Source organism: Papilio machaon, chromosome 1 (genome assembly GCF_912999745.1).
Source record: "Papilio machaon chromosome 1, ilPapMach1.1, whole genome shotgun sequence".
NCBI classification, from domain to species: Eukaryota; Metazoa; Arthropoda; class Insecta; order Lepidoptera; family Papilionidae; genus Papilio; species Papilio machaon.
The window spans coordinates 4073248-4100245 of record NC_059986.1 but is presented as its reverse complement, the minus strand read 5'-3'; the positions used below and the strand labels follow the sequence as shown (position 1 = coordinate 4100245).

At 32.2% G+C, this 26998-nt stretch overlaps 6 protein-coding genes across 7 annotated transcripts in view; all 6 read left to right on the top strand.

Annotated features, from left to right (window-relative positions):
- The window catches only part of LOC106714444 (cAMP-dependent protein kinase catalytic subunit 3), a 31133-nt gene extending 30099 nt beyond the window's left edge, over window positions 1-1034 (top strand). Inside the window, exons 6-7 of the mRNA XM_014507497.2 lie at window positions 287-364; window positions 653-1034. Of these exons, the coding sequence (XP_014362983.1) occupies window positions 287-364; window positions 653-778 (204 nt within the window). The 3' untranslated portion in view covers window positions 779-1034. The remainder of the gene's footprint in view (window positions 1-286; window positions 365-652) is intronic.
- A 2675-nt stretch (window positions 1035-3709) lies between these two features.
- Window positions 3710-5860, top strand: LOC106714398 (retinol-binding protein pinta-like). The gene is made up of 7 exons (XM_045677967.1): window positions 3710-3942; window positions 4221-4377; window positions 4505-4634; window positions 4842-4973; window positions 5291-5401; window positions 5480-5585; window positions 5707-5860. The coding sequence occupies exons 1-7, from the start codon at window positions 3807-3809 to the stop codon at window positions 5856-5858; spliced, it is 924 nt and encodes a 307-aa protein (XP_045533923.1). The 5' UTR covers window positions 3710-3806; the 3' UTR covers window positions 5859-5860.
- Window positions 5861-6544: 684 nt separating this feature from the next.
- Window positions 6545-8591, top strand: LOC106714436 (alpha-tocopherol transfer protein-like). The gene is made up of 7 exons (XM_014507483.2): window positions 6545-6758; window positions 6957-7113; window positions 7193-7322; window positions 7405-7536; window positions 7805-7915; window positions 7997-8102; window positions 8409-8591. The coding sequence occupies exons 1-7, from the start codon at window positions 6620-6622 to the stop codon at window positions 8558-8560; spliced, it is 927 nt and encodes a 308-aa protein (XP_014362969.2). The 5' UTR covers window positions 6545-6619; the 3' UTR covers window positions 8561-8591.
- Window positions 8592-9770: 1179 nt separating this feature from the next.
- LOC106711727 lies at window positions 9771-15710 on the top strand. Its single transcript, XM_045679943.1, has 14 exons — window positions 9771-9937; window positions 10713-10869; window positions 11076-11205; window positions 11505-11636; window positions 11787-11897; window positions 11964-12069; window positions 12296-12422; window positions 13191-13342; window positions 14251-14407; window positions 14578-14707; window positions 14795-14926; window positions 15033-15143; window positions 15224-15329; window positions 15512-15710. Exons 1-14 carry the CDS (start codon window positions 9799-9801, stop codon window positions 15661-15663), a joined length of 1842 nt encoding a protein of 613 aa, XP_045535899.1. The 5' UTR covers window positions 9771-9798; the 3' UTR covers window positions 15664-15710.
- A 449-nt stretch (window positions 15711-16159) lies between these two features.
- Window positions 16160-20043, top strand: LOC106714356 (alpha-tocopherol transfer protein-like). Its single transcript, XM_045683350.1, has 8 exons — window positions 16160-16314; window positions 16444-16588; window positions 17575-17734; window positions 18087-18216; window positions 18482-18613; window positions 18925-19035; window positions 19328-19430; window positions 19761-20043. The coding sequence occupies exons 2-8, from the start codon at window positions 16453-16455 to the stop codon at window positions 19904-19906; spliced, it is 918 nt and encodes a 305-aa protein (XP_045539306.1). The 5' UTR covers window positions 16160-16314; window positions 16444-16452; the 3' UTR covers window positions 19907-20043.
- Window positions 20044-23149: 3106 nt separating this feature from the next.
- Window positions 23150-25933, top strand: LOC123722189 (alpha-tocopherol transfer protein-like). 2 transcript variants are annotated; one of them, XM_045683284.1, is made up of 7 exons: window positions 23150-23323; window positions 23476-23629; window positions 23976-24135; window positions 24365-24536; window positions 24762-24962; window positions 25169-25274; window positions 25438-25933. In XM_045683284.1, the coding sequence occupies exons 2-7, from the start codon at window positions 23488-23490 to the stop codon at window positions 25587-25589; spliced, it is 933 nt and encodes a 310-aa protein (XP_045539240.1). In that variant the 5' UTR covers window positions 23150-23323; window positions 23476-23487; the 3' UTR covers window positions 25590-25933. The 2 variants fall into 2 exon arrangements, with proteins under 2 accessions (XP_045539240.1, XP_045539210.1); XM_045683254.1 differs by having other exon boundaries at window positions 23467-23629.
- Window positions 25934-26998: the final 1065 nt, after the last annotated feature.

The following is a 26998-nucleotide window of genomic DNA, read 5'->3' as shown; positions in this document are numbered from 1 at the left end:
TTGTTGTTTCATGTAATAAAAAATAAATGAACACGAAATTTAAAATAAATTTAGGTTAAGGTTTCTTTATTTTAATATACTAAGGCTTAGCAACATTCGAGTAAGACAACCATTATATATACAATAGGAAATAATCCATAACATTTCTATTTCTCGGAGTGTTGCGATGTACGATAATATGCAGAAGCATTTGTTATAAATAGTTTTATTTAAAAAGTGTAACAGCTGAAGTGTTGTCGATTGTTAGACAATGTAAAACAAACAGTTCTCTTTGTTTTGGTTACAGTGCGGATCTGAAGATGTTAAAAGGCACAGATGGTTCAAGCATTTGGACTGGGCGGACGTGTTCATGAAGAAATTACAGGTACTTATCTTGAAACTTAATTACACTGTACTTAATGTTGTTAATTTTTTTTTTTTTATTGCACCCTCGAGTAATCTTTAGTACAATTAAGGCAATGTAAAATAAAGAAAGCGTAAATTATTCGGAATTAAAATCTAAGAAATGTCATAGTATATGTTCCAAATTGTGTTTTTTCTTTTTGGTATAATAAAATTGCACCAATGAAGGTTTAACTTGCGCAACACAGATGAAATACGCATAGCACTCTAGTGTTATTAGGTGTAAACATTGTTTTTCTTTTGTTTTCAGCCACCCATAATGCCGACGGTCTCGTACGAAGGAGACACGTCCAACTTTGACGAGTACCCCGAAACTGATTGGAAGGCGGCACGCGCGCTCGATCCTGACGAACTTAAACTCTTCTCTAACTTTTGATGCACTTGCATAATAATTTAGACTTCGAATATTTTTAATTCTGTACCTAGCGACAGACGTTTACAGCCATTTACCATTTAGAGCTAGAAATGGAAATTGGAAATGGTTTAGTTGATTTAACTCCTTTTGACTTTAAAAAGTTGTTATCTCGTAAATTTATTTGTTTTGTGTTTAGTAAGAGCTACTGAACTATGAAGTGGCTGCCGTTTATACATTATTTTATGTGTAGAACAATATAAATTATGTTCCTCTTGCATTAGATGTATTGTTGTGTAGAAACGAAAGATTTTAATGGTGTTTTAGAAATTTGTAACATAATAGTTTGTTATTAATTTGATTATGCAAAGATTACTATTTACATAAAAAATGTATTGTAAGTCGGTTTTGTTGCATATCCTATCCGAACTATTTAATTCGATATTGCATTTAAAACTGTAGATTTTTCAGAGATCAGTCATGTCATCAAAATTCTGATCAATTTATAGTAACATAAGAACAGGTTAACTTTCATTTTGTCCTATTTAATTTTTCTTAAAGAAACCTTTATAGTTAATCAAATGACGGTCACTATTTCTATCTCATTTCAATTCACATAGATAATGACTATAACAATTCCAAGGCTTTCAAGTAAATTTTTAAGCGTTAATTATAATTTAATTTTACGTTTTACTTGGATTCTTATCCGATGTTTGTGATTTTAAGTGTAGTATTACTTAAGTAATTTTAAGAAAGTAGTGTATAAGTATTTATTTTCTATAGTGGCTTAAAGTGTTATTATCATTTATGTAATTAAAACTTTCCATCTTTCTCATATTCGAGTATCATTGTCAACTCCTAAACAAATAATTTGTAACCTATTTTCACATAATGTAAAATCGGAACAAATGTAAAAATACTTTTGAGACTCAGTAGCTCGTATAAAAAAATTACATAACCCCACCCAACTTTTGTTACTAATAATATTTAGGCGCCTGGCCGTTTTTAATGGCTAATGTTTGTGAATATTAATTTGTAATTTATTTCTCGCCATATTTTGTTCTCTGTGATCCTTTTAGTCGCGATAGCTCTGCGATATAATCGATAAACTTACAATGCCCAATAGCCAATCGAGTTGTACTAAAACAAACGAAATATGAAATAATATTATAACAGGGTTTACGATGTAATATAGATTAAATCGATGTAAATATTCATGAAATAAATGTATTGTTTGAAAAATATAAAGCCGTTTATTTTACAACATGCATTCATTTGTCTGTAAGAAGTAATGAAAATTGATTGTTTATTGTTACACATCGAATATGTTGAAATATTCTCGATGCTGACGTCAATAAAAGTAAACAAAACATACGTTGTTGCAGAATGCAGAACGCCGGATTCCGGTCTGCAGAGTTGAGAGAAACATTTTGATTAATATCTTTATAACGTAAACTATGGATTTTTAAGACCACGTAAACGCAATGGTTAGAAACAAGATTAGAGGTTGGAAGTAAAAAGTTTAGTTTAATTTAATTTAGAAATACCGTGGTGCACCTGTTATGCGTTTTACACACGGCCCTGTTTATTTTACTTACGCGAGCAGACAGCGCGCCGCCGCCCGGTTATTCACGTTTGTTTCATTTTGCACGAAACCAGATAAGTACCACATCTGTGCTACTGAGTTGACTCATTCCTAGTTAATGTATTGCAAGCCATATTTTATTATAAAACATTAGTTATTTGTCCATGTTGAGCATTGCTGCGTAAAACAGAATACAGGTATTGCAAAAAAGTATACCTAGTCTGAAAGCCATTAATATTTATAAATCATGGCTTTGCTATTCTACGTTTGAACATTAGAAACTGCCAGAGAAAAGCAAATAACATTTTTTAAATACAATCGAGGGTGACGGACCCACATTAGTTGGCGGAAAAAATAGAATGTAATGTTGGTAGTAGTAAGTAATGTTCATTATTTAAATTGGCGAAATTTAGATAAACTCTAAGAAATTAAACTGAGTTTAGAATATGTAAACAACCTTGTATGTAAACTTTTTCAATACGCCTAAATTTATTTATCGCAATCTTTCATTTATTAAACGTACAAGTTGAGTTTTTTGTGCAAGGCACCACATTTTTTTATTGGATAGAATTTTGCGCTTGACTTGAATTTAGTAAGTACTTATAAGTTGGATAATTTATATTTTCACGATATTATTAAAAACTTATATATTTTGAAATCATATCGCGATAAAAACATCTTTACTTCGATCAGTGATAAAAGAGTTTCACAGCTTTATAGCTTAAAAACGTTAGAGGATCAGCTTGCTTACGTTTCCGAACTTATTCTTCTTTTGTTATTCTGTAACTTAACTGGCTTCTTTTGTTATATTTATTGAATCGAGATAATTATAAATAAGGAACTTCGTTGAAGATATATTAGGTCTTTATCGTAAGTATCAAAATAATAGTTACTATTTATCAAATATTTTTTTTAATATAATATAATGCAAATGTTTATGTATGTGTGTATTAAAGACATGGGCGTGTGTGAATCATAAAACAAAATAGAGAATTATCGTGGAATATTTCTTTCATAACACGTTTTAGCTGTTAGTTGTAATTATTAAGGAGAAAAAAACCAAAACGATTTATATTCAGTTTTATAGCTAGTGACAATACAGGGATTTGATGGAGGAGAGAATGCATAGGAAGGGGAAACAATTTCTTTCTGTTCGTCGCCTCCTCCATCGATTAGAGGTAGGCAACGCATCTGAAATTACAGATGTCTATGGGCAGCGGTAACTTCGCTAATTCTGCGAATTCAGATGGCCGCTCGCTCGTTTGCCATCTTATGATATAAAAAAAATAACAATAAAAATGTCGAAAGATTTATCGTTGGTAATGATACGTGGGTTATAGATAACTAATCAAAGATAAATATAAAAATTAAACAGAACGCCCTTCTGTTTGTCACGGCGTGCTGTTGTGTGCATTCAGTTTGATAAGAGGAATACTCAAAAATATATTCAGAAGGAATCGTTTCATAATGTTACGACCTTTATCTGCTGAATTGGCTGAAAAAGCTCGTTTGGAACTGAATGAGGATCCGAGTCGTGTCAGCGATGCTATTCAGCATATGAAGGATTGGTTGGTAAAGCAACCACATCTACGAGCTAGAACAGGTATGTAAGTTAAAACTATTAAAGCGCCTAGAACACTGCCGCGAAAACGAATCAGAACCGAAGCGAGCCTCATGAAGCTTAAGGGGAATTGTTTCTTTTTTTGCTTAAATCAAATTTGTATATTGTATGTGTAGCGGACGTAAAGCACACCAGAAATCGCATAATAATTCTGACATATTTGACGATAACGTTACGAAGGCTATTGTTATAAACATTCGTGCTTGGCGCATAGTTTCCTTTCCCGGCTCTTGAACTATTTTGAAACTATTATTTTTCAGATGACCAATGGTTGCTTGCGTTTCTCCGTGGATGCAAATTTAGCTTAGAAAGAACAAAGGAAAAAATAGACTTGTACTACGCCGTTCGTAACACGGCACCGGAATTCTATCGAATTAAACATACTGATCCGCAATTCAATGAGATTTTGGAACTTGGGTAAATATTGCAAAAACGTAACACTGAGTATTTAAAAAAAAAGAAAACAATCGAGAATAAACAACGAGTTAAAAATAATTTGGCTTGACCTTTTTTTGAAGTTTAATAAAACAAGTCATATTTTCAGTTCGCTCATAGTATTACCGAAGTTGGCTAGTCCAGTAGCCCCGCGGGTCTTTATGATAAGACCCGGCAGTTACGATGCGGACAAATATGCAATCGCTGATGTTATATCGGTAAAAACTGTTATAGATAAAGTAAGTATTGAAAAACAGACTTTTATTCTGAGTTTCCACTGCAGAAACGCTTATAAGATTTATAATTTTATCCCACTCATTTTTTTTTTTGATAAAACAGATACTTACCCTTATAACAGATTTTAACTTTTTTGTATAGTTAATTCGAAAATGGAAATTCACGGTTATTGTATTGTCATTTTTACATTAAACATATTATAATTTAAGATATTATTAATGGAAGACGACAACATGGCGGTGGCCGGCAGCCAAACTATTTTGGACCTAGACAACGTGACGATGTCGCATTTTTTGCAAATGACGCCGATGGTTATAAAAAAGATGGTCGTCGCCACACAGGTAAAATTTGAAACTTTATTGGTTTCTGTATAAGATAGTTTGTTAGCTGGAAGTTGCTTAATAGAAATACTGACCTATTTGTACAGTGTGTAGAGCTTTCCAGTAACATTGATTCCTAATTATCAACCATATATATTGTTCATATACAGTAAATTAAATAGGATCAAAAAAATATATATATATTATTATTATCTTCTAAAAGCTGCTGCTCAGTCGACTGGTAGGATTTTCTACTTTGAATTATATTTAGAGACTACTTAGTTAATTGAAATAAAAATTATAAATTGTATATTTAAATCATGTACATTTTCTTTCAGGATGCTTTGCCGTTACGCATGAAAGGAACTCACTACTTGAATACTCCCACCGGATTTGAAACTATTTTTAATGCGATTAAAAGCTTATTGACAGCGAAAAATCAAAGTCGAGCAAGTATTACATAAATAAAATTCAAATTGCATACTATCTTTGCGAATATGTTTTTACCCTTTATAAATTTGTTTTAGCTGTATGTGCACAACAAAAATTACGACGAGCTGTACAAGTATATTTGTAAGGACATATTGCCCGCAGAGTACGGAGGAGAAGGAGGTACTATTAAGGAGATAACAGGTCAGTTATAACCAAAAGATAAATGTATCTCACACTTACGCTTATCTATTCACACTAATTATTTATATAATTTAAGGAAACTGTCCTTTTTTTGTTAATTCATGAACTCTTTTTTCTACAGACTATTGGAAAAAGAAAGTGGAGGAGTACAGCGACTTCTTAGAGGCGGATTATCAGTACGGCACTGACGAGACCAAACGTCTCGGCAAACCGAAGACCGCGGAGGATATGTTCGGATTAGAAGGATCTTTCAGGCAGCTACAATTCGATTAAATTAACTTAAGATATTTATTTCTATGTATCAATATAATGTTATTTTATGTCATATTAAATATTTTTTGTGTAGCACTTTTTCATAATAATCAGAATTACGTCGGAGGAATTTTAAAGCATAAAAGGAGATGTAAAATGAAAAAAAAAAATTAGTTTTTATCTGCTACTTTATTACATCTGCCACATTAAACTAGTCAAAGTAATTAAAACCAAAACACTACTAAATTAAACTTGGAAATGACTGCTTTATTATACCATGCTACTTGTCTACGTACAGCGAATTAAATACTATTATAGGTAGAGGAAACCACCTCCCCTTTTTAAATTCTGAAGTGCCATATAAAGTTTGCACTGATTTAAGTCGACACTTCAATAATTTATCCAGAAATTAACAATTGAAAGTATAAGAAATTGTATAGCAACAGCAAAAGTTATACTATTGATGTTTATATGATTACTAGCTGTCGCCCGCGACTCCGTCCGCGCGCATTTAAAAAATCTGAAAATGGGTATGAAAAATAGATGTTGGCCGATTCTCAGACCTACTCAATATGCTCACAAAATTTCATGAGAATCGGTCAAGCCGTTACGGAGAAGTTTAACCACAAATACGGCGATACCAGAATTTTATATATTAGATTCGTAGATAACTAATCAACGATAAATAAGTACCGTGCACAACTGCCATGTGTGCATTGTGCAAATAATTGCTTGCAATAGAGGACGTGTTTCATTGTAATTTTGTTAAGAAAGAGTTTAATATGACTTTACGGCCTTTATCTAATGAACTAGCTGAAAAGGCGCGTTTGGAACTCAACGAGGATCCAAATCGTATAAACGATGATCTGCAACATATCAAAGATTGGTTGGCGAAGCAACCACATCTACGCGCAAGAACGGGTGAGTACTAAGTAAATTTTTTTAGTGTTCATTTGTTTTATTGTGGTATTCATATTATTGAAGTTACACCGAATCTATATACTCGTAAATAAATGGTAACAATAATCGAATTGATTCGTTTGTTTATTTTGTTATTAGAAAGTGTTTTCTAAAATAATTTTAATGAATTTTGCTAGCGTGTTTTATTATTCCTTCCAGACGATCAATGGTTGATTGCATTTCTCCGAGGATGCAAATTTAGCTTAGAACGAACTAAAGAGAAAATAGACTTATATTACTCTGTTCGTAACACGGCACCAGATTTTTTTCGAATTAGACATACCGATCCTTTATTCAATGAAATTCTGGACCTAGGGTTAGTAACATTTAAAAGTAAGTATCTTTTATATTTTAAAAATGTAAGATCTACCGCTGAACTGACAATATTATTCCAGATCGACAGTTGTATTGCCAAAATTGGCAAGTCCCGATGCACCTCGGGTTACAATAATAAGACCTGGACAATATGATGCAGACAAATATCCAATCGCCGATGTTTTATCAGTAAACACAATTATTGATAAGGCAAGTAAATGGAAAATGTCATTGATCTGTTGTTACGTGTATATATTTTAAAGTCAATTAAAGTTGAAAGACTCATTTTTAGATTCTATTAATGGATGACGACAATATGGTGGTAGCCGGCAACCAGTTTATTTTGGATTTAGACAAAGTGACAATGTCACATTTCTTACAAATGACACCGATGACTATGAAAAAGATGGTCGTCGCTTCACAGGTAAAATAGTTAGTTAATGAAGTAGGCATATATTTGTTAATGTTTATGTACTTACTAGTTTTCTGACCTTGAGCTGAACTAAACTTGAGTTGTTATTGTAAGTTTAATTACTCAGTAGTTGGGTTGTACTTGATTCTGTTCCACAGCTTTTCTTATCCACATTATTGTTAGGTGAGCGTACAACAAGACTAGTTGTTTTTTTGAAATTTAAATATTGCCTAAAGATAACTCCTTACTGAATTAACGATGTTAATTATTATTATTTCAGGACGCATTACCTTTACGTATGAAGGGAACTCATTATTTAAATACTCCAGCGGGTTTCGAGACAGTGTTTAATGCATTGAAAAGTTTACTGAATACGAAGAATCAGAGTCGAGTAAATAATTTACAATAATTAACTTAAACAACAGAGTACACAGTTCAAATATTATCATAAATGTTTCCAAAATATTTTCAGCTCTACGTGCACAACAAAAATTACGAGGATATGTACAAATATATACCAAAAGAGATCTTGCCCTCTGAATACGGAGGTAATGGTGGTACTGTCAAGGAAATTACAGGTTTGTGAGTTTAATAAAGTTAGTAAATAAAATAGTTATTCACATTGCATAATGGGTATACTCGTAGTAGGCGTCAAAACTGTCAAAATTTTAGGTCAGAATTTAAACATAAAACATGGCTTGAGTCTAGTGTAAGAAATTATTTGATAATGCTAAAAAAAGTTTAATTCCTTATTTTTCCATTATTCGAATATGTTTCTGCTTTCTGCTGATTAACCCTTCATCACGTCGTCTGCTTTGTGATAAATAGCAACTACCTAAGTCTAATGTATTTGTATTGCATTCTTGACTTTACTTTTTCGACAGACTATTGGAAAAAGAAAGTGGAGGAGTACAGCGACTTCTTAGAGGCAGATTACCAGTACGGCACTGACGAGACCAAACGTCTCGGCAAACCGAAGACCGCAGAGGATATGTTCGGATTAGAAGGATCCTTCAGGCAGTTGAATTTTGACTGAGTCGCAAGAAAAGATGTTATATTAGAAAAAAACTATTTTCATATTTTCTAATAAATACCATTTTCACTAAATTGCAGTATTATTTTAAGGTAAAGTGGAAAAGTGTAAACATTTATTATTTTTAAAATTATATATTAATAACAGCTATGTTATATAAGTTGATTATCATAACAGCTTACAAGATTACAACTCAAATTAACGAGATTGTAAGAAAGTAGATCAAGTAAAATAAAGATAAGAACATCGACCAAGAATTTATACAGCAAAATATGTTTCTTTTGCAAATCTATTGTTTAGTCGTCTATTAAACCGGTAAGGTTCGTGATGGGGACGAGTGGCATTCAAAAAAAATTACCGAATGTCAATATACTTTGTACTAAAAAAAATCGTGTCATTTTGGATATGATTGGGTTTATTTTAAAACCTTAAAATCACTAAACGGCGGAAAGGGGTGAAGTTGCTAAAACTTTATATGATTAACGGACAATACATTTTGAGAGAGATAAAAAATGTGTCATCAGTATCGTTAATCTTTAGTCAGTGATTCATTGCTCCGACGTTCTGTAAATAATTCGTTAAACTTATGAAAGAAGTGAATATGTGACGCTATACGTCAAAAGAAGCGCAAAAAACGAAGAAAACACGTCACACGTGACCTCAGTTTTTTTTTAGTAAAATATGTTTCCGTAGTCCGATGTCTCTTTATGTTTATTTTCAGGTTCAATAACCTTTCACATTCAATAACCTCCTCATGTACAATTAGGATTTACCTTATGAAGATAAAGTTCACAGAAATTGGACTTTTCTGTTATAACTAACATGTTCTTCACTTCATTGTCTTCTTTTTGTTTTAATTTTTTAAGTAACTAAACAAAATTTCATTAAAAACACTCAAATAATTTACTGCCTGACCTTTAATTATTAAATATATTTTTGGTTATTTCGATGTAAGTACTTTCTGTGTATCAAATTTCATTTTATCTATAAGTGCTGATATGTCATCCGATATTCCTGTGCGTAGTCTCATTATTCGACTAGTGTACATGAAAAATATTTTAGTAGAAAGAAAACAGTTAAAATAATTTCACAACATATTTTTATATCACCTTTTAGGAAGTGATAAACAGACTAGAGTTTTCGTTGAGCATGAAGATTGTGAAGTTAAATGTTTAAACTAGTAAATTTTCGATGGTGTGATAGTACTGTGTAATTTAATATAAATTATAAGATCTGTTAAAATGTCTGCAAGATCTCTGTCTAATGCTTTAGCTGAGATAGCTCAAAGGGAATTAAACGAAGATCCCAAACGAGTCGACGATGATTTACGGCATATTAAAGAATGGTTGGCAAAACAAAAACATTTGCGTGCAAGATCAGGTATGTTGTAAAACATATTTTTTTTAAATTTCCTGTTCATCCATCCAATATTAGGTACATGTCCATCCATGCATACACGGATTGCAGTATACTTGCAGCCTTACGGCGACCACTTAGAGATTTCAGTATCGAATGCTAAAAAGCAGCCGATGTTGTCAAGCCTAATTCAAAAGTAGAGTCACAAATTAACCAAATTACTAAGAATCAACTTAGTTATTGTAAGTTCAATTATTTCATTGTAAGTTTGAAAGTGGCGCCAGTGATGGAGAAATTGGGAAACTGAAGGTTAGCGTTGGTATGGACATATTATGCGAAGAGATGATGACATAAATAAGAAAGGAATAAGATAGTATGTGGATGGCTAAAAAGGTAGAGAAAGACCGAACAAAGTATGGATGGATTGTGGGAAATAAGATATGCGTACCAGCTGAGAGGAGTAGTGTATACTATGATTACCCTCCGTAGGGACAAGGACAATTTGATGTTGAAATTACTGTTTGACATACAAAAACAACGTTTGTAGTAGTAATATTATTTATCTATGTCTAATCTTATCTAATTTATTCTCATCCATCATCGGTAGTCGTTGCTCTAATTCTTACGAATAGGTTTATATGATATTTTGACTTTTTTCCTCTATATAGCAACAGATCACACAAAATCATCTAGAAAAATGTAATAAAGAATCTTACCTTACCTCATTACATATATAGTATGTTTAAACCTAATAATTAACGTAGTACAAAGTAAATAGTATAAAATTAATTTGTTTTAGATAACCAATGGCTCCTAGCCTTTCTGCGCGGATGCAAATTTAGTTTAGAAAGAACAAAGGAGAAAATATACCAATATTATTCAATACGGAACATAGCACCAGATTGTTTTAGAATAAAATATTCAGATCCAGCTTTCAACGAGATTCTCGAAACAGGGTGAGAAAAATATTAATGAATTTAATGAATAAATTCAACAGTCATAGCCAGAGTCGACAAGTTATCACTGAGGGCCACCATGGTATAGATTTATAATAAGAACTGCTCTAAGGGTCTGTTTAAGTAAAAATATACGACTTAAACGACTGTGAGTACCGCAGTTAATAAATGTATAATGTGGTAATTGATTCTTATTTCATTTACAGTTCATATTTAGTACTACCTCAAGTAGATGATGAAGCCTCACCACGTGTTATAATCATAAGACCTGGAAGTTACGATCCCGATAAATTTACTATCACAGATATAATATCCGTAGCTGATGTTATACACAAGGTATTTCAGCTGTTTTCTGTTTACAGATAAAACAAGATTTATTTTACATGCTGTACGATATCTTTTCTTTAAGATTTATGACAAAGATGATGGTAATGAAAGCTAAAATTGAATATTTCAGAATCTGCTCTGTATATAAATATTTAACCAGAACTTCCACGTTACTTCATCCAATTACAAAAGCCTAGTATGAAGGTAGTGTTAATTTGAAAGGCGTTTTTAGTTTTGTTTGTTGATCTATTCCACTGTTTACTCTGCACTATCTATATTGTTTTTGATGATTCTAAAATTAATTGTAGATTTTATTGATGGAAGATGATAATACAGTGATTGCCGGATCCCGTATTATTTTCGACTTAAACGGCGTCAAGTTGGGTCATTATTTGCAGATGACGCCCACAACTATGAAAAAGATGGTTACACTAGCTCAGGTAAAGTATAACAAGAACAAAAATACAGTTAAAAGTAAGGTTAAGAATTGTAAGAACGTTAGCAAGTTTTTCTTTTCGTTTGATTTAATTTGTATCCGATATTAATTTAATATTTATGATAATAACTCATTAGTTATTTTTATTAAATAGGACGCCATTCCTGTACGCTTGAAAGGAATTCACTATTTAAACACACCACCTGGCTTTGAGAGCATCTTCAATGCACTGAAGAGTCTTCTAAATGAGAAGCATCGAAAAAGAGTAAGGACACTTATAACACCTTTTTTAATTTTAGTCGATGGATATTGAATAACCTTTTTATTTCAGCTTTTTGTGCATAACAAAAATTACAAAGAAATGTACAAGTATATTCCTAACGATATTTTACCTTTCGAATATAATGGGAAATCTGAAAATATTAAGGATATTATTGGTAAGAACTATATATTTTTTTTAAATATTATTTTTAATAATGGAATTTGTTTTAATGTTTGCTTTATTCGTTGAACAATAATTTCTTAACTAATATTGCGTTCACACTTGATTTACTATTGTGATGAAAGTTTATGAGTTTTCAATTCTTCGTAGACAAAGTCACGGGGGACAAGCTGGTATATTGTGCCTATATATAATTTGTGATTACTCACTACTTTTTGCAGACTATTGGAAAAGGAAAGTCCAAGAATACGATGAATTTTTCAAAGAAGATCTGCAATATGGCGTTGATGAGTCTGAAAGAACCGGACAGGCTATAACAGTTGACAATATGTTCGGTGCGAACGGCTCGTTTCGTCGTTTGGAATTTGATTAACTGGCACAATAATACACTACAATAATATTTTTTTTGTAAATTTAAGTCATTAAAATAAGAACTGTTTGACTTTAAAACTTGTTTTTAATTGTGATTAAGTTTAAAAATGGATCGCGAACTGCGATATCTTGTTACATTCGCCAGATCTAGAGGCACCTTTATTTGAAAATAAATAAAATAGTGACTATCAACAGCAGAAAAAATTGATTTTGTTGGCTGTAGTTAAAAAATATATATTTTTTATCAGAAGAATTATATGGCGAGGTTCAAAAGAAACTTATAAATTATCATTTATAATCATATCTAAGACGCCTTTGCTAATCCTTACTTTAAATTGATTTGTTATCAATCGCTACCACTATCAGTCAGTGTTGATTTACGCGACAGTTCGACATTACACTGTTTAAATTAAGTAATTATAAATAGGTAAGTGACATTTCAAACAAAATAAAATATAAAAGTATTTAAACTTCATTGAAACACTATTATAAACTAATGAAGCTCAGGTATCAGTGCAGTGAGTCCGTGCGTAAAACACGGATTCACTGATATCTGAGGTTGCTGTAATAGTCGGTGCTGACACCGGACTAACTTAATAAATTAAAGCCTTTTTAATTCGTTTATAATATATATAAAATATGTGATAACTAATTAGCAAATTTTTTTATTCGTTTACAGTATTTAGATTTCATTGATGAACGTATCCAACTCATTTATTTTCTATAATATTTATTTTTAAGCAGTTTAATCAAGATGCCGGTTAGACCGTTATCCCCCGAATTGGCGGAGAAAGCTCGAAATGAACTAAACGAAACTGATGAGAATAAAATGGTAGACAGTTTGCAGCATTTGAAGGATTGGCTCGCCAAACAGCCATATTTGAAAGCCCGTACAGGTATTTTCATTTTTAAAATAATAGGCATATAATATTTAAATTATTCACCGCAGTTGTCCCACCACTCGCCCATCTACGAATACATCTATTGATATTTTTTTATATTATAATGAGGCATACGACCAAGCGACCACCTCAAACAGTTGAAATAGCGAGGCGACCACTGCCCATACGCGTCCGCATTTTCAGATGCAATGCTATCCTTTAATCGACGGAGGAGCGGACGCACAGATATGTAATATTTCCCTTTCCTATGCATTCCGTCCTCCGCCAAAACCACTTCCCCCTTCCATCCTTTCCTTATAAGAAAAGGGTGGGAAGGGAGAAAAAAGGAGGGAAAGAGCCCAAAATTAAGACTAAAATAAGACCACCGACACCTCACTCATCAGACGAAACGCGGGATTGCTTCCACTTGACGCCTGTTTTCTGTGTACATTTGTACCTTGAATTTTAATACAACATAATACATAATTTGTAAAGAATTACATATAATTCTTTACAAATTGTGCTTAGTTAAAGTCAAGTCGGAGCAAAGTCTAAGTATGGACTATAAATTTCAGTTTTAGATAACGCGCCGAGTACTGGAAAATATCGTAATAAAATACACGTGCTAGATTTCGGTTAAAAGCACTTTTCACGAAATTAAATATTATAAAATACCACACGTTTAGGATTCGATTATTTCAAATCTTACTAATATAAATGTGAATATTTAGATAGATTGATGGATGGATATTTGTTAGAAGGTATCTCCGGAACGACTCAACGGATCTTGATGAAATTTGACACAGGTGTAGAACATAGCCTGGAAGAACACATAGGCTACTTTTAAAGTTTTTTTTTTAATTGCGCGCGGGAGTTTCGGGAGACAGCTACTTATTAATAAATTCTAATGATTAATATTTCAGATGATCAATGGCTTGCTGCATTTTTAAGAGGCTGCAAATTCAGTTTGGAACGAACGAAACAAAAAATCGATTTGTTTTATACTTTAAAGAAAACAGCACCTGAATTGACTCCTTTGAATTATAAGGATCCAAAGTTTTCCGAGATTCTTGATCTAGGGTAAGTTTTATGTTCCTTGAAAATCAATTATCTGGTTTCGCATTACTTAATGAATTAGCTTGCAAAATTTACGTTGTAACAGGTGAAAATCTTAAGGTTATATTGCTCAGAAGTTTCTATGATTTTTTGATGTTATTAATTGGCGTTATATCAATTATTGTATTTCACAGAGTATCAATAGTTTTGCCAAAAACTTCCAATCCTGCAGAACCGAGGATTCTCCTAATGCGACCTGGATTGTACGATCCAAACAAGTACTCACTCGGTGATGTAATGTCTGTCGGTGCTGTTATTCAAAATGTGTGTAACATACATTATGTAATATATACGAGTAAGTTCACGTGAAACGGTTTTATTTAGCTAGCCATGTTTATTATTTTTCTGCAGATAATGTTAATGGATGATGACAACTTTGTTGTCGCTGGTGGGATCAGTATCATAGACTTACAGGGCTGTACCATGGCTCACTTCGCCCAAATGAATCCTATGCTCATGAAGAAAATGACTGTAGCGTTTCAGGTAACATTTCCTACATTAGAACATTATCTACATTAGTATTTTATCTCTTAATTACTTGTTTGTGCACAAAATAAGCGGCTCTGGACCGTTTATGTAATTGTTTCAGGAAGCTGCTCCTGTAAGAATGAAAGGCGTTCATTACTTGAACACTCCACCAGGCTTCGAGACCATCTTTAACTTTATAAAAGGTTTCCTCAATGAGAAAAACAAAAAAAGGGTACATGATGCTAAAATATATATTTTTATATTAATTTTTATATTTTTTCTACTCACTTAATAATAAATTATTTTTTGTAGTTGTATGTACACAACACCGATTTTGAATCATTGTACAAGTATTTACCTAAGGAAGTGCTGCCAACAGAGTATGGTGGTAATGCCGGAACTGCTCGAGAATTCACAGGTATTTTAATACTTTAATTAATTTTGGAATAATCTGTACAAGGGAATTTGTATTCTAAAGAGCTTCATGCTTGGACAATAATTTATTTTTATTTAAATTGAATCTACACGTCAAAGACAAAATGAGTCTCGATTTCATTTTTATTCTTCTAACTATGATTAATATTTTTTCTTATTGTATAGAAAACACGAAGAAAAAGATCTTGGAGTATAGTGCATGGCTCGATGAGGAACACCTGTATGGAACAGAGGAATCTAAACGACCCGGAAAGCCTAAAACTGCGGAAGAACTGTTTGGAGTCGAAGGTTCCTTTAGGCAACTACAGGTCGATTAAACTATGCTTGGGATGACAAATTACTATGTTTTTTAAGTTATTGAAATAAACTATGTATTAAAGTAGTTATGTACTTTATTTAAAACTAACGAACTCAGTCAACGTTGTCTCGTCTGAACAAAACCCTTTAGGTAACAACGTAAGCTAGAAAGTCTACTTTTCTGTAATCCTGATTCATGAAAAATCGGATATTTATTATTATTTAGATATTTAATGTATGATAAGTTAAAGGTTAAAAAAGTAGGAACGTAGTCTTTCATTACAGACCCCAAAAGTAATGGTCCCCGGTGTTACGGATGTTAAGTACAGTCTTTAATTTTTATTCTTAATTTTGAATAATTGAATTGAAAAAAAAAATAGTTATATCAAAGATTTATTGAGATGAAATGTATTGCGACTACGCATCGATTGAACTATGGCTATGATTATTCGAAAATAACTGTAACAGGTGCGGAGTCGAAGTATTTAAGTCGACTTTAATACAGAAAGCAATTCAATTTAATACAGGAAAGAAAAGTAGATGTAAAATGACGTAATAGCGTGCTGCTTAATCGACAATTCAGAGCGACACCGATAACGCGTATTGTTACCTGATAATGTCAGTCGATAGAGCGTCGCTACGACAAATACCAGCTATTCTCCTTGCAATTGGTAACAAATGTTATATTATTTATCAAATACTTACTATTTTTTACATTATTCACTAGCATCTTCAATGTTATTGTAAGTTTCCAATACAATATCGTGATTTCAATAATAATTTATATACGTAGTCAACAGAAAGTCATCATGATACGAGAACTAAGTCCAGAGTTGGCACACATAGCCAAGACTGAGTTGAACGAGGACCCCAAGCAAACACCTGAAGATATAAAACATTTAAGGGAATGGATCATAAAACAAACACATCTGAAAGCTAGAACAGGTAAGGCTTTTTACCTAAATCTTTACTATAAATTTAACAGTATGGTGTCAGATGATACTACTTAATCCTCGACTTATTTCTTTATTTCCTCTGCACTCGAAGACGTTTGGACACTGAAGTAATAGATTTTATGACGTTAAATAAACACTAAGTATCCCGACTTTGACTGCCACACTGTTACTTAGTGGGTACTTTAGTAGGCTGTAGCAATTATTTTCTTTTCACTAGTCTTAAAAATGTAGAATAATTCTGAATATGTATGTTTAAGTAATAAAAGATTATAAATGTGTGTTAAGTCCTTTAGATTGAACAGCGCAAATATACTGTTTTATATTTTTCACTGCACACTCCTTTACATTGTGGCGAACTACAACGATATGAAAAAGCAAAAAAGTGAATCATAAAGCGATTAATGTTTAGTAAGTTCGTAAGGTAGACTCTTGGTGATACAATATATTGATAGATAACGTTTTCTATTATCTAGTTAGATTAATTCTAAACGTAAATAATAACATATATTTTTTCCATACTACTAGTTGTTTATTAACTAAGCGAGCGTATCACCATCTCAAAGGCCGGCAACGCATCTGCGATTCCTCTGGTATTGCAGATGTCCATGGGCGTAGATGAACACCTTGGTGTTTCCGCTGCTCGTTTGCCCCCTTCTTTATAAAAAAATAATTATAAATCAATAATGTTAACAAAGAAATAAGTATCAATGTAATTAAATAGTCATTAATATATAACTAATGATGCTTGGACTTAATCGATTTAGATATAATTTTACTCTTACTTAATGTCTTAGTTCCAATACCCAACTATACCCATGTCGTCAGGAATTATCATTACTGTGACTGTTGATACTCCATTGTTAAATTATTTTAACTAATAAAAACTAACTAGTTTATATGAGAGTGTCTAGGTTGGAGAATATTGAAAATTATAAGTTTAGATGAGGATCTAAAACCATTGTTAAACATTTTCAGACGATCAATGGTTGGTGGCGATGCTGCGCGGCTGCAAGTTCAGTCTGGAACGGGTCAAGGAAAAGTTGGACCTGTACTACACACTGCGGACCACCTCGCCTGAGGTCACGCTCAGATTAAAGCCGACACAACCTACATTTATTAATTTCTTAAGATTAGGGTAAGTACTATTGTTATTGTCTATCCAACTTTGGTATTGCTTTCATGAATAGACCCTAAGACTTATTTTAACATTATTTAAGGACTTGATTTAAACTTGTAAACTTGTGTCTGATAAAGAGATTAATCAAATAATGTACCATTACATGATATTTTTTATTTCGGAGAAGTGTAAGATTAGGTAATATTGGGTTTAACAGCTTGGGTAAGACAAGTGTTGGTATAGTAATTATTGCATGATTATTTTTAAGTAGTAAAAATATTTTTAAAGGCTAATCAAAGACTAAACAATTTACTACTACAACTAGGAAATGAGTGATTTCATGTACAGTTCTTTTTATTGTTTTTTTCAGAACATGTATCATTTTACCAAAAGCAAAAACCGGCTTGCATCCACGTGTAATTCTCATCAGAGCGGGCAGATACGACCCAGAGAAGAACAGTGTTGCAGACATCATGTGCATATTGTATTATATGGTTCAAGTATGTTTATTGCTTCTCTAAAAGTTATATTGAGATTAAAAATAAACTTAAGGTTGCGTAAAGTATAAGAACATATATATGATTATGTTTTTAAACTTTACATTCAGAGTTTTTCTTCAACTCATGTTGTGGGAGTCTTCATACTCGTATAGACAACACTTAGCATTAGTTAATTACTTACTTTGTGTTTCAGTTCAATTAATGAATACCTTAAAGTATAACTTCAGCAAAAACGGCATTCTCAGTTTTACATTTTATTTTATAGATATTGGTAATGGAAGACGATTCTGCGACAGTGATAGGAACGAAAATAGTCGTTGATTATGAGGGTACGACTCTCAATCACTTAGTGCAAGCCAATGTCACCTTACTCCGGAAGATTGTTGCTGTTAGTCAGGTAAGTCCTGTTAATTTAGAACTATTTATGCTCTCATTATTATTTGCTGGGGTAGGTTATATGACCTAAATTGTATCGATGAAGAAAAAATATATTTAAGCCATAAGTGCTGTCGTCGCCGTCAGGTTATACACATCCCCACCAAGGTGCTCGAAGCCTACCTTAAGTTAGAGGTGACAAGTTCTTAGTCGACCACGATAGCCTAATGTAGGTTAGTTGAACGTAACTACAGTATATAGTACTCAAAACGTTGAGAAACATTAAGTAAACGTGATAAAGACGTTATACAAAACGTTTGAAATGTTTAACAGGACTCACTACCTCTCAGGCTGAAGGGCAGTCACCATTTGAATGTACCGTCAGGTATAGAGACTATCTTCAAGCTCGTGTCCGCATTTATTAGCGAGAAGGCAAAACAAAGGGTAAGTTTAAACGAATTCGATTAACTAGAAATGACTAAATTTTAAAGCGGATGGCCAATAAGTCAATCCTTGGAATTGTGAATGGGAAAATAGTTTACTATTACATACACTGAATAACTAGAAATAAAGTGATGTTATTCTATCTAATCTGAATTCAAAATTTCAGCTAGATAGGTATTTCAAGGTCTGTTTATATCTGAAAAAAAAAAAACTATAAGCAATTTGGTAGTCCAATTTCTTCTTAAAATTTACAAAGTAATTATAATATGCTTTAATTTTACAATTATTTTAGCTCAAAATACACAAGAGCACAGATGAGTTGTTCGAACACATTCCGAAAGATGTAATGCCTCCTGAATATGGAGGTACTGGTGCGACGGTAGCTGAAAATATTGGTAAGTTCTTTTGATTTTGAGATAATATTAAAAGTAGTTAGTAAGCATAGTTAATAATTCTTGAATTAATATAATTGATGAATAAAAATATTCACGTTATTGCATATGATTGTATGTGTTCGGTCATTTGCATACTATCGTATTATAAAATCACAATAGAAGGTAGTAAATATATTGAGCCCGCATATACCTAACTCTAGTTTAATCTTGTGAGGGTCAAGGTTTGTTATAGAGCGCTTAAACCTTACATTTTAATTACACAGCACAAATATTACTAATTTGATATCAAATAAAAATATTGAGAGCTTCTTTATGGTCGTATATTTTCAGAATACTGGATCGCGAAGATAAAAGAGTACAAATCTTGGATGGAGGTGGAGGAAAGGCTCGGCACAGACGAGTCCAGACGACTTGGTGCTCTTCCGTCTGACGTAGCTGGGGACAAAGGATCCTTCAGACAACTAAATATTGATTAACATATTAAATAAAGATTGATTTTATTTTTAGCAGTCATGAAAATACAGAAAATATGACACGTTTTATATTTGGTGCCATAAAAATTTAAAACTGTTTTATATGATGTCTTCTACCTCAAGGACTTTATTAATTTTGGATATTTAATTATTTCATTTCTATGACGGAAATGTTTAGAAGTGCAAATATTAATTCTGTATAATTATGTTATGTAATTTATAAATCAAAACATAACATTTAGCTTGAACCGTATTAAAGTTCATTTAAGGAAAATATGTTTTTTAGTAGAGTATTGAAACATTCCTCGAAGTGTAAGCTCATTACAGAAAACTAATATTGTTTGATTTTAGTGCACAATTTATATCATACCTAATAAGTTTGTGCAGCAAAATCTATGTTTAAAATAATAGATTAATATCACAATCTTTGGTCATGAAATGTATTTGCTTCTCAAATAAGTGTAACTTTACACATATTATATGTCGTCATATTTTCATTGTGTAAAAACTATCTGTGTACTTTCTACAAAAAAGTAGAATATATTTTCTACAAAATATATTTCATATTCTTTTTTATTTAGATATCTCTCTGATTATGGGTGGTACAGCCACAATCAAATGTAAAATAGCAATAAATGTAACAAGAAAAATACCCGAACACGATATTAAAACCAATTCTAGAATGGCAATGACAATACGTAATGAAACACGAGCATTTTTATTTTAAGGGGAGGCGCCGATATTTATCTATTTATACCGCGCAATCAATACCTAGTTTTATCAATTAATGCCGCGATGATCGTTGATATCGTTGGTACCACAGGAAATACATTCTATCATAAAGATTGAATTATTTTTACCAATCTGGTAGACAAAGAAATTAAAGAATTAAAATATAACAACTAGAAAATTTGAATAATTGTAAACGATATCACTGGGTACAAGTACGTCGAAAAGCCGCTTACGCTATTTTAAGAAAACTAAGGTCTTTGTGAAGGTCGAATGTTGCAATGAAATACGTAAACTAATAAGCATAACAACAAGGCTTTGTTAAGACAAAAACAATGATAGGTTTCTTGTTTATGGACCGACAAAGTTTTTTGACCCGGTGGGCATAAGTCATTAAATAATGATAGTTTCCTAGGTCTAGGTCTATGTTAACAAAAGCATCACAAGTATAGTAGATGTCTGGTCTTCTACTTTTAAGTCATTTTCTATGCCTAATTTGACACATTCTTTGAAATAACTAAGTGCGATAACAGCGCTTCTGTCATCGGGCCAGATATATTTGTTGGACTATATAAGCATTCTCTATAGGTCTAGACTGACGTGACACAGTGTATTGACATTTTGTTGTCTCTGTATTTTTAATGTGCATGCAAAAATTATAAATGTAAGGTCCAGTGTCGTGAAGTTCTGGGGAATAATCATAAATGTCACAAAACCTAAAATGGAACCACAAATATTTGTCTACATATTATTTTTATTTCGCATAATTTAATTCCATTGGTAAATTTATAAAATTACACAAATGATAATAAAAAATGTATATCAGAAAAATCTTGTCTATTATCAGTTAATTAAACTACAATATTAAATTATTCATAAAATGACGTACATCGTAACATACAAGAATACGAATTTATCTTCTTTAAAATTAGTGTAGCTTGAAGTATTCTTTCTCCTTATCTTGATTAGTGAAAATTGTCGTTTTAATTTGCGTGGATTAGTTAAGTGCTGATAACAAATATTATCGCAATGGATCCATTTCGAAACATGTTTCTTTCGTTCACGTTATTCCTCAAGGTTTATTGTTAAGCCGTCGTTGCATAACTATCATAAAATGTTATATATCCACCAATAAAAACTGCCATATATATAACATTATATGTTTTAAATAAAAATTAATTAAACGATCAAATTGTTATTACTTTTTGCAAATTATAGTCTTCATTTTTGTATCATAAATGCATTTGTGCTTATAAAATTATAAATCGATGCGTAAAGTCTTTTATTTACATAAAAATATAAATAACATACAAAATTAAAATATCTGTTATAATTATTATAGTATTGTCTTCGTTAATTAAGAATCGGTTGCTCTAGCTGCTAACACGATTATATTATGCGATGAAAATAGGTTAACTAAACTAATCTTGGTGTGTCAACATCATTTAACGAAAGAATTCCTAACACCGCTCGTACCGTACGATACAACTCTAATCAAACAATTTTAGTCTGTTTCGTTTAGGAAATCTCTACGATAAAATGCAATCTTACTAATATTATTAATGCGAATGTTTCTATGGATGGATGTTTGTTTAAAGGTATCTCAAGAACAGCTTCATAGATCTTGCTGAAATTTGGCATATATATAGAACATAGTCTGGAAGAACACATATGCTATATACTAACTATTTTTTTTTTAATTCCGCGCGGATGGAGTCGCGGGCGACAGCTGGTATAACAATATTTATATGCTTGCCAAGAATTTTAAAAAACTTAGTCCACCTGTTTGTTATTAGTTTTCCTTCCTTCACCGAGCAGTCGTCGATCACTTAATAAGCATTCAAAGAATAAAGAAAGAAGAACATTTTTATATAAAACGAAAAAAATTATGAAAAAAAATTATTGGTATTTGCATGGGCTTCGATCTGCAATACACGTGTATTGTTCGTAGAAACACATAAGGGTGTTGTTTAACTCTTTGACGCCACACTTATCGGTGGGACTTTAAACAGTTTTATTAGGTTAGCACGTGCACGAAGCTCATAAACTTCGTATGTGTGATATGACGGAAAGATACAACAATTGAAAAGGCATATTTTGTATGGCTGGAAAAGAAAAATTAAACCTTTTTTAATAGTTATCTTTTTTTAGAAACTTTGTTCCCTTATATTATGTTGGTCTTAATCTCGACCCTGTGTAAAAGGAATTCAAGTGTGAACACACGACACCGAAATTACAACACAACGTTGCTAACCATTACACAGATGCTCTGGTTAAATACCTGGCGATTGTTATTATTACATATATAATATTACTATCTTATCAGCGGTATAAAACGACGGGAAATAATCGCGCGCCCGCTATCGAACTGATCGCAGCGAAGCCATTCTGAAAACTTTACTAACACCCATCATTACCACACTGCATATATCACGAAGCGATTAGTTTAGTATTGGCATTGACGCGTCAGTTCTACATTTCAGTACAAACTAGCGAATTGTATAGACACGTTAATATCACGATCATCAATTACTCGCACGTTTCTGTCGGTTAATTTAATTAGTATGCTGTTAATCACCAAGTCGACCTACCTTTCCTTAGTTTCAATATTGTAAGTGTACTCGATAGACGCGGCGTAGTGAGGTTATTATTGTTTATGACTACAAAATAAGGTTACATTAACAAATTAAGGTACGTTTCCACAGATAATTATTGTTCCCTTGCAATTAATGAATAATTTTTTGCACGTCTTTTATGTTCCTATTCAGTGTAATTTTTAGAACTAATATTAAGTGTAAATAAAAATGTAAAACTGCATAATGTTTATATTTCAGTTTGAACAGAAGTCTATTAAAATGACGGTGAGACCGCTCCCAGATGTTTTACAGGAGAAAGCCAAAAAGGAAATTAATGAAAATCCTCGCAGCGTAGAGTCTGATATATCTGCCCTCAAGACATGGCTTCAAAAACAGCCTCATTTACTTAACATAAATCCATGTAAGTAAAGACCTTGCAAAACCAAAAAAATATATTTGTAGCTAATTTTTATAAGAGGTAAATTGCCTATTTATTTTCAATACCCATTGTAATGTTAGATTTAGTGTATTATTTTTCCTTAATATTTTAGATCGACGAATTTTTAGTTATTTATGTAATTTTGTGTTACCTGTAAATACTTCATAGATAAATGTTTAATAGCGCCATCTAGCAATATAGGAAGAAACTACTAGAAGCAATGGTTCTACAGTAAATAAATTGTAATAGTTCGTCTTTTGACCCATAGAGGTCGCTTTTCTACATATTTTAACAAGCGTATTTTATATTATATGTAATTTTTTTTCAGCGGATCAATGGTTATTGGCATTTTTACGTGGTAGTAAATTTAGTTTGGAAAGATGTAAGGAAAAACTGGATATGTATTATACCCTAAGATCTGTGGTACCTGAGTTTTTCTCCAACAGGGACCCGCTTGATCCGAAACTACAGAAAATATTAAAGTTAGGGTAAGGCCTATTTCTCACATATTATAAAATTTTAAGATAACATATATTAAATTGTTTTTATTCAGTGGAAAAGCACCGTGAGGTCTTAAGTCTGGGGGTGAAACATCCTCAAAATTGGATCTTAAAGTTCTCTAAATCAAAGTTCTGGATTTACGACTGCTACATTTACTTACAAAATTTCGTTATTTTTTTGTTCTTGTATTAATTATACACTTTTTTGTATATGCAGATCTTTCTTACCGTTAAGAGAATGTAAGGAGACAGATGGACCAAGAATATGCATCTTACGTATTGGGGTTTACGATCCATCGAAATACAATTTGTCAGACCTTTTAAAAGTTGCATTCATGATCACTGAAATAATGATGCTCGAAGATGACAACTTCACTGTCTCTGGGGAGGTATTTATCATTATTCGTATTGTATGCTTCGTTGCCACGGCCAAGTAATGTCAAATGTATAATATACGAAAAAGCCATCACATAGAAAAGAGATCCAGATTGTCGTATTGAGATCGAAAAGCTAACTCCCACATTTAGATTGTAAAAAACTAAGCTTCCCTATTGACTTGTTGACTCAACAGTCACACAAAATATTATTCATTAAGCTATATTAATTATTTTCAGGAGGTAATTGTTGATATCAAAAATGTAGGAGTAAACGTGTTAAGCCAGTGGACGCCAGCGTTGGCCAAGAAAGTGATCACTTGCTTTGAAAAGGCGCTTCCGGTGCGTCTGAAGAGTAATCACATTTTGAACACACCGACCGGCTTCGAAGCCGCGTATTCTTTATTCAAAGCCTTCTTGGGTGAAAAATTAAAGAAAAGAGTGAGTACAGTTGCAAAACCATTAAAGATTTTTTTCTCTTTCATCGTGGGTTACCGCTATCAAAACATTCATCCAAAAACTAATTGTCATCTTTGTCATGCTTTATAAGAAAAACTGAAGAATGCTTCCTTAGAAGTATTTCAGCAGTGGAAACCCTCGGGCACGTTAGCAACTGAAATTATCAACGCGTTAAATTGTTATTCTAGATTCGGGTACACAACCAGGACTATGAGGCTTTATATAAAGAAATACCTAAGAGATTATTGCCGAAGGAATATGGAGGAGATGAAGGGGAGTTACAAGAGTTAACTGGTAAACTTTCATATATAATATTATATGTACTGTCACAATTTTTTAAGGTTGTCTTTTTGATGATCTTTAAATAATTGTAAAATAAATAATTTTGCATATAATAACATAGATAGTAATTTGTGTTACAGTAAACCATGTAGTTAACCGCCATTATTATTTTCAGATTATTGGGTAAAGAAAGTCGAAAGTTACCGCGATTGGTTTGTTAATGAAGACAAAGCCCGATCAGACGAATCCAAGAGACCCGGCAAACCTAAAACTACATCCACTTTATTTGGGGTCGAAGGCTCATTTCGACAACTGGAAGTCGATTAGATTGTACAATGTAGCTAAATTATTATTTATATTAATTAAATGTTTTATTTAATACAGTAAAATGTTAGTCACATCCTTTGAAAATGTTTATTTTAAACTCAATTGTCTATAAGTCAAACAAAGTACCTCAACATAAACTCACCGCGGGTAGCTAGCTAGTTATAATATTGTGATAGGAGGCCAAAAGATACTGCATTATCATCAATATATCGTCGGATATTATAGCGCACAGGATGCAGCATACTTTTGTGTGCTTTGGTAGAGTCTTTCCCATTAAAAAAGAGCAGGCTGCATTTATTTAAGATGGTCCCGTATTGCGACGATGATAAATAAACTAAGATAACCTGTAGCGATCACTGAAATCTTTATATGCGTCTTTATAGCTAATCTTGGCCATTGGTAATACAAGTGTAAAAAACTTCCGTTTGATAAGAGGTTCTATTACATTGAAATAAACATTGCGCTATTTTATTTCAATTTAATGTTCTGCTGCTTAATGGATAATTAACAAGATTTTATTAATTTTGTCTTGAATTTATTTACAAGACGAAGCTGCTAATTCATCCAATGAACATTTGTTTTTCAAAAAGTCTAAATATTTTTATTTCTTTCCTTGTATCTGGCTTAAAAAACAAAAACCTTTTAAGATTGTTTTAAATAAGATCAGTGTGTAGTAAAGGGATTTGAAGTAGGTTAAAATCTTGCGCTGTAAATTTCGCACGGTGCGGTTATTTTCTTTTTGTAATATTGCCGTAATTCCTAAAGATCTGGCACAATCGAATGCGAATGAACTCCGTACTGGCCATGTGTGTCGCCGGTCCTCTGTCTCCGCGCCGTGCCGGCCGGACGTAACGACTCCGCGTACTCGCATACATTTCTTATTTTTTCTTATTTACCCTTTAATAAGAAGATCCTCTTGAAATAAAAATACCTACAGTTATTATTAAATTAAGCCAAGTACGATTCATTTACAGAGTAAATAATTTTATGATATAAAGTACTTAAAGCACAGAAGTTATTGAATTGCAATGTTGGTTTTCAACAGTAATGCTATACAGCAATGCTTGATGTCGTTTTAGATATGTTTTTTGCTTTGGTGTTTTTGTACTCTTAATCCTAATAAAAAATCAAGGGAAAATGGACCTGGGAAAAGACTGAGAGATGTGATTTTTTGGAACAGTAAAAATCGTATAATAAACCTACAAGAATAGTTACAAACTTTTTGTAAGAAGTCTAAGATTATAACACCAATAAACTACGGGACTGATTCAATACATATCCTCGTTAATATGATATACGATTATAAGTTCGTGGTTGCAGAGCATCGGAATTAAAATTTTATAAATCTCGAATTTAGAATCAATCTCAAATTGCTCTTGCAAGTTAAAATCAGTGGTGAGTGCGCAGTT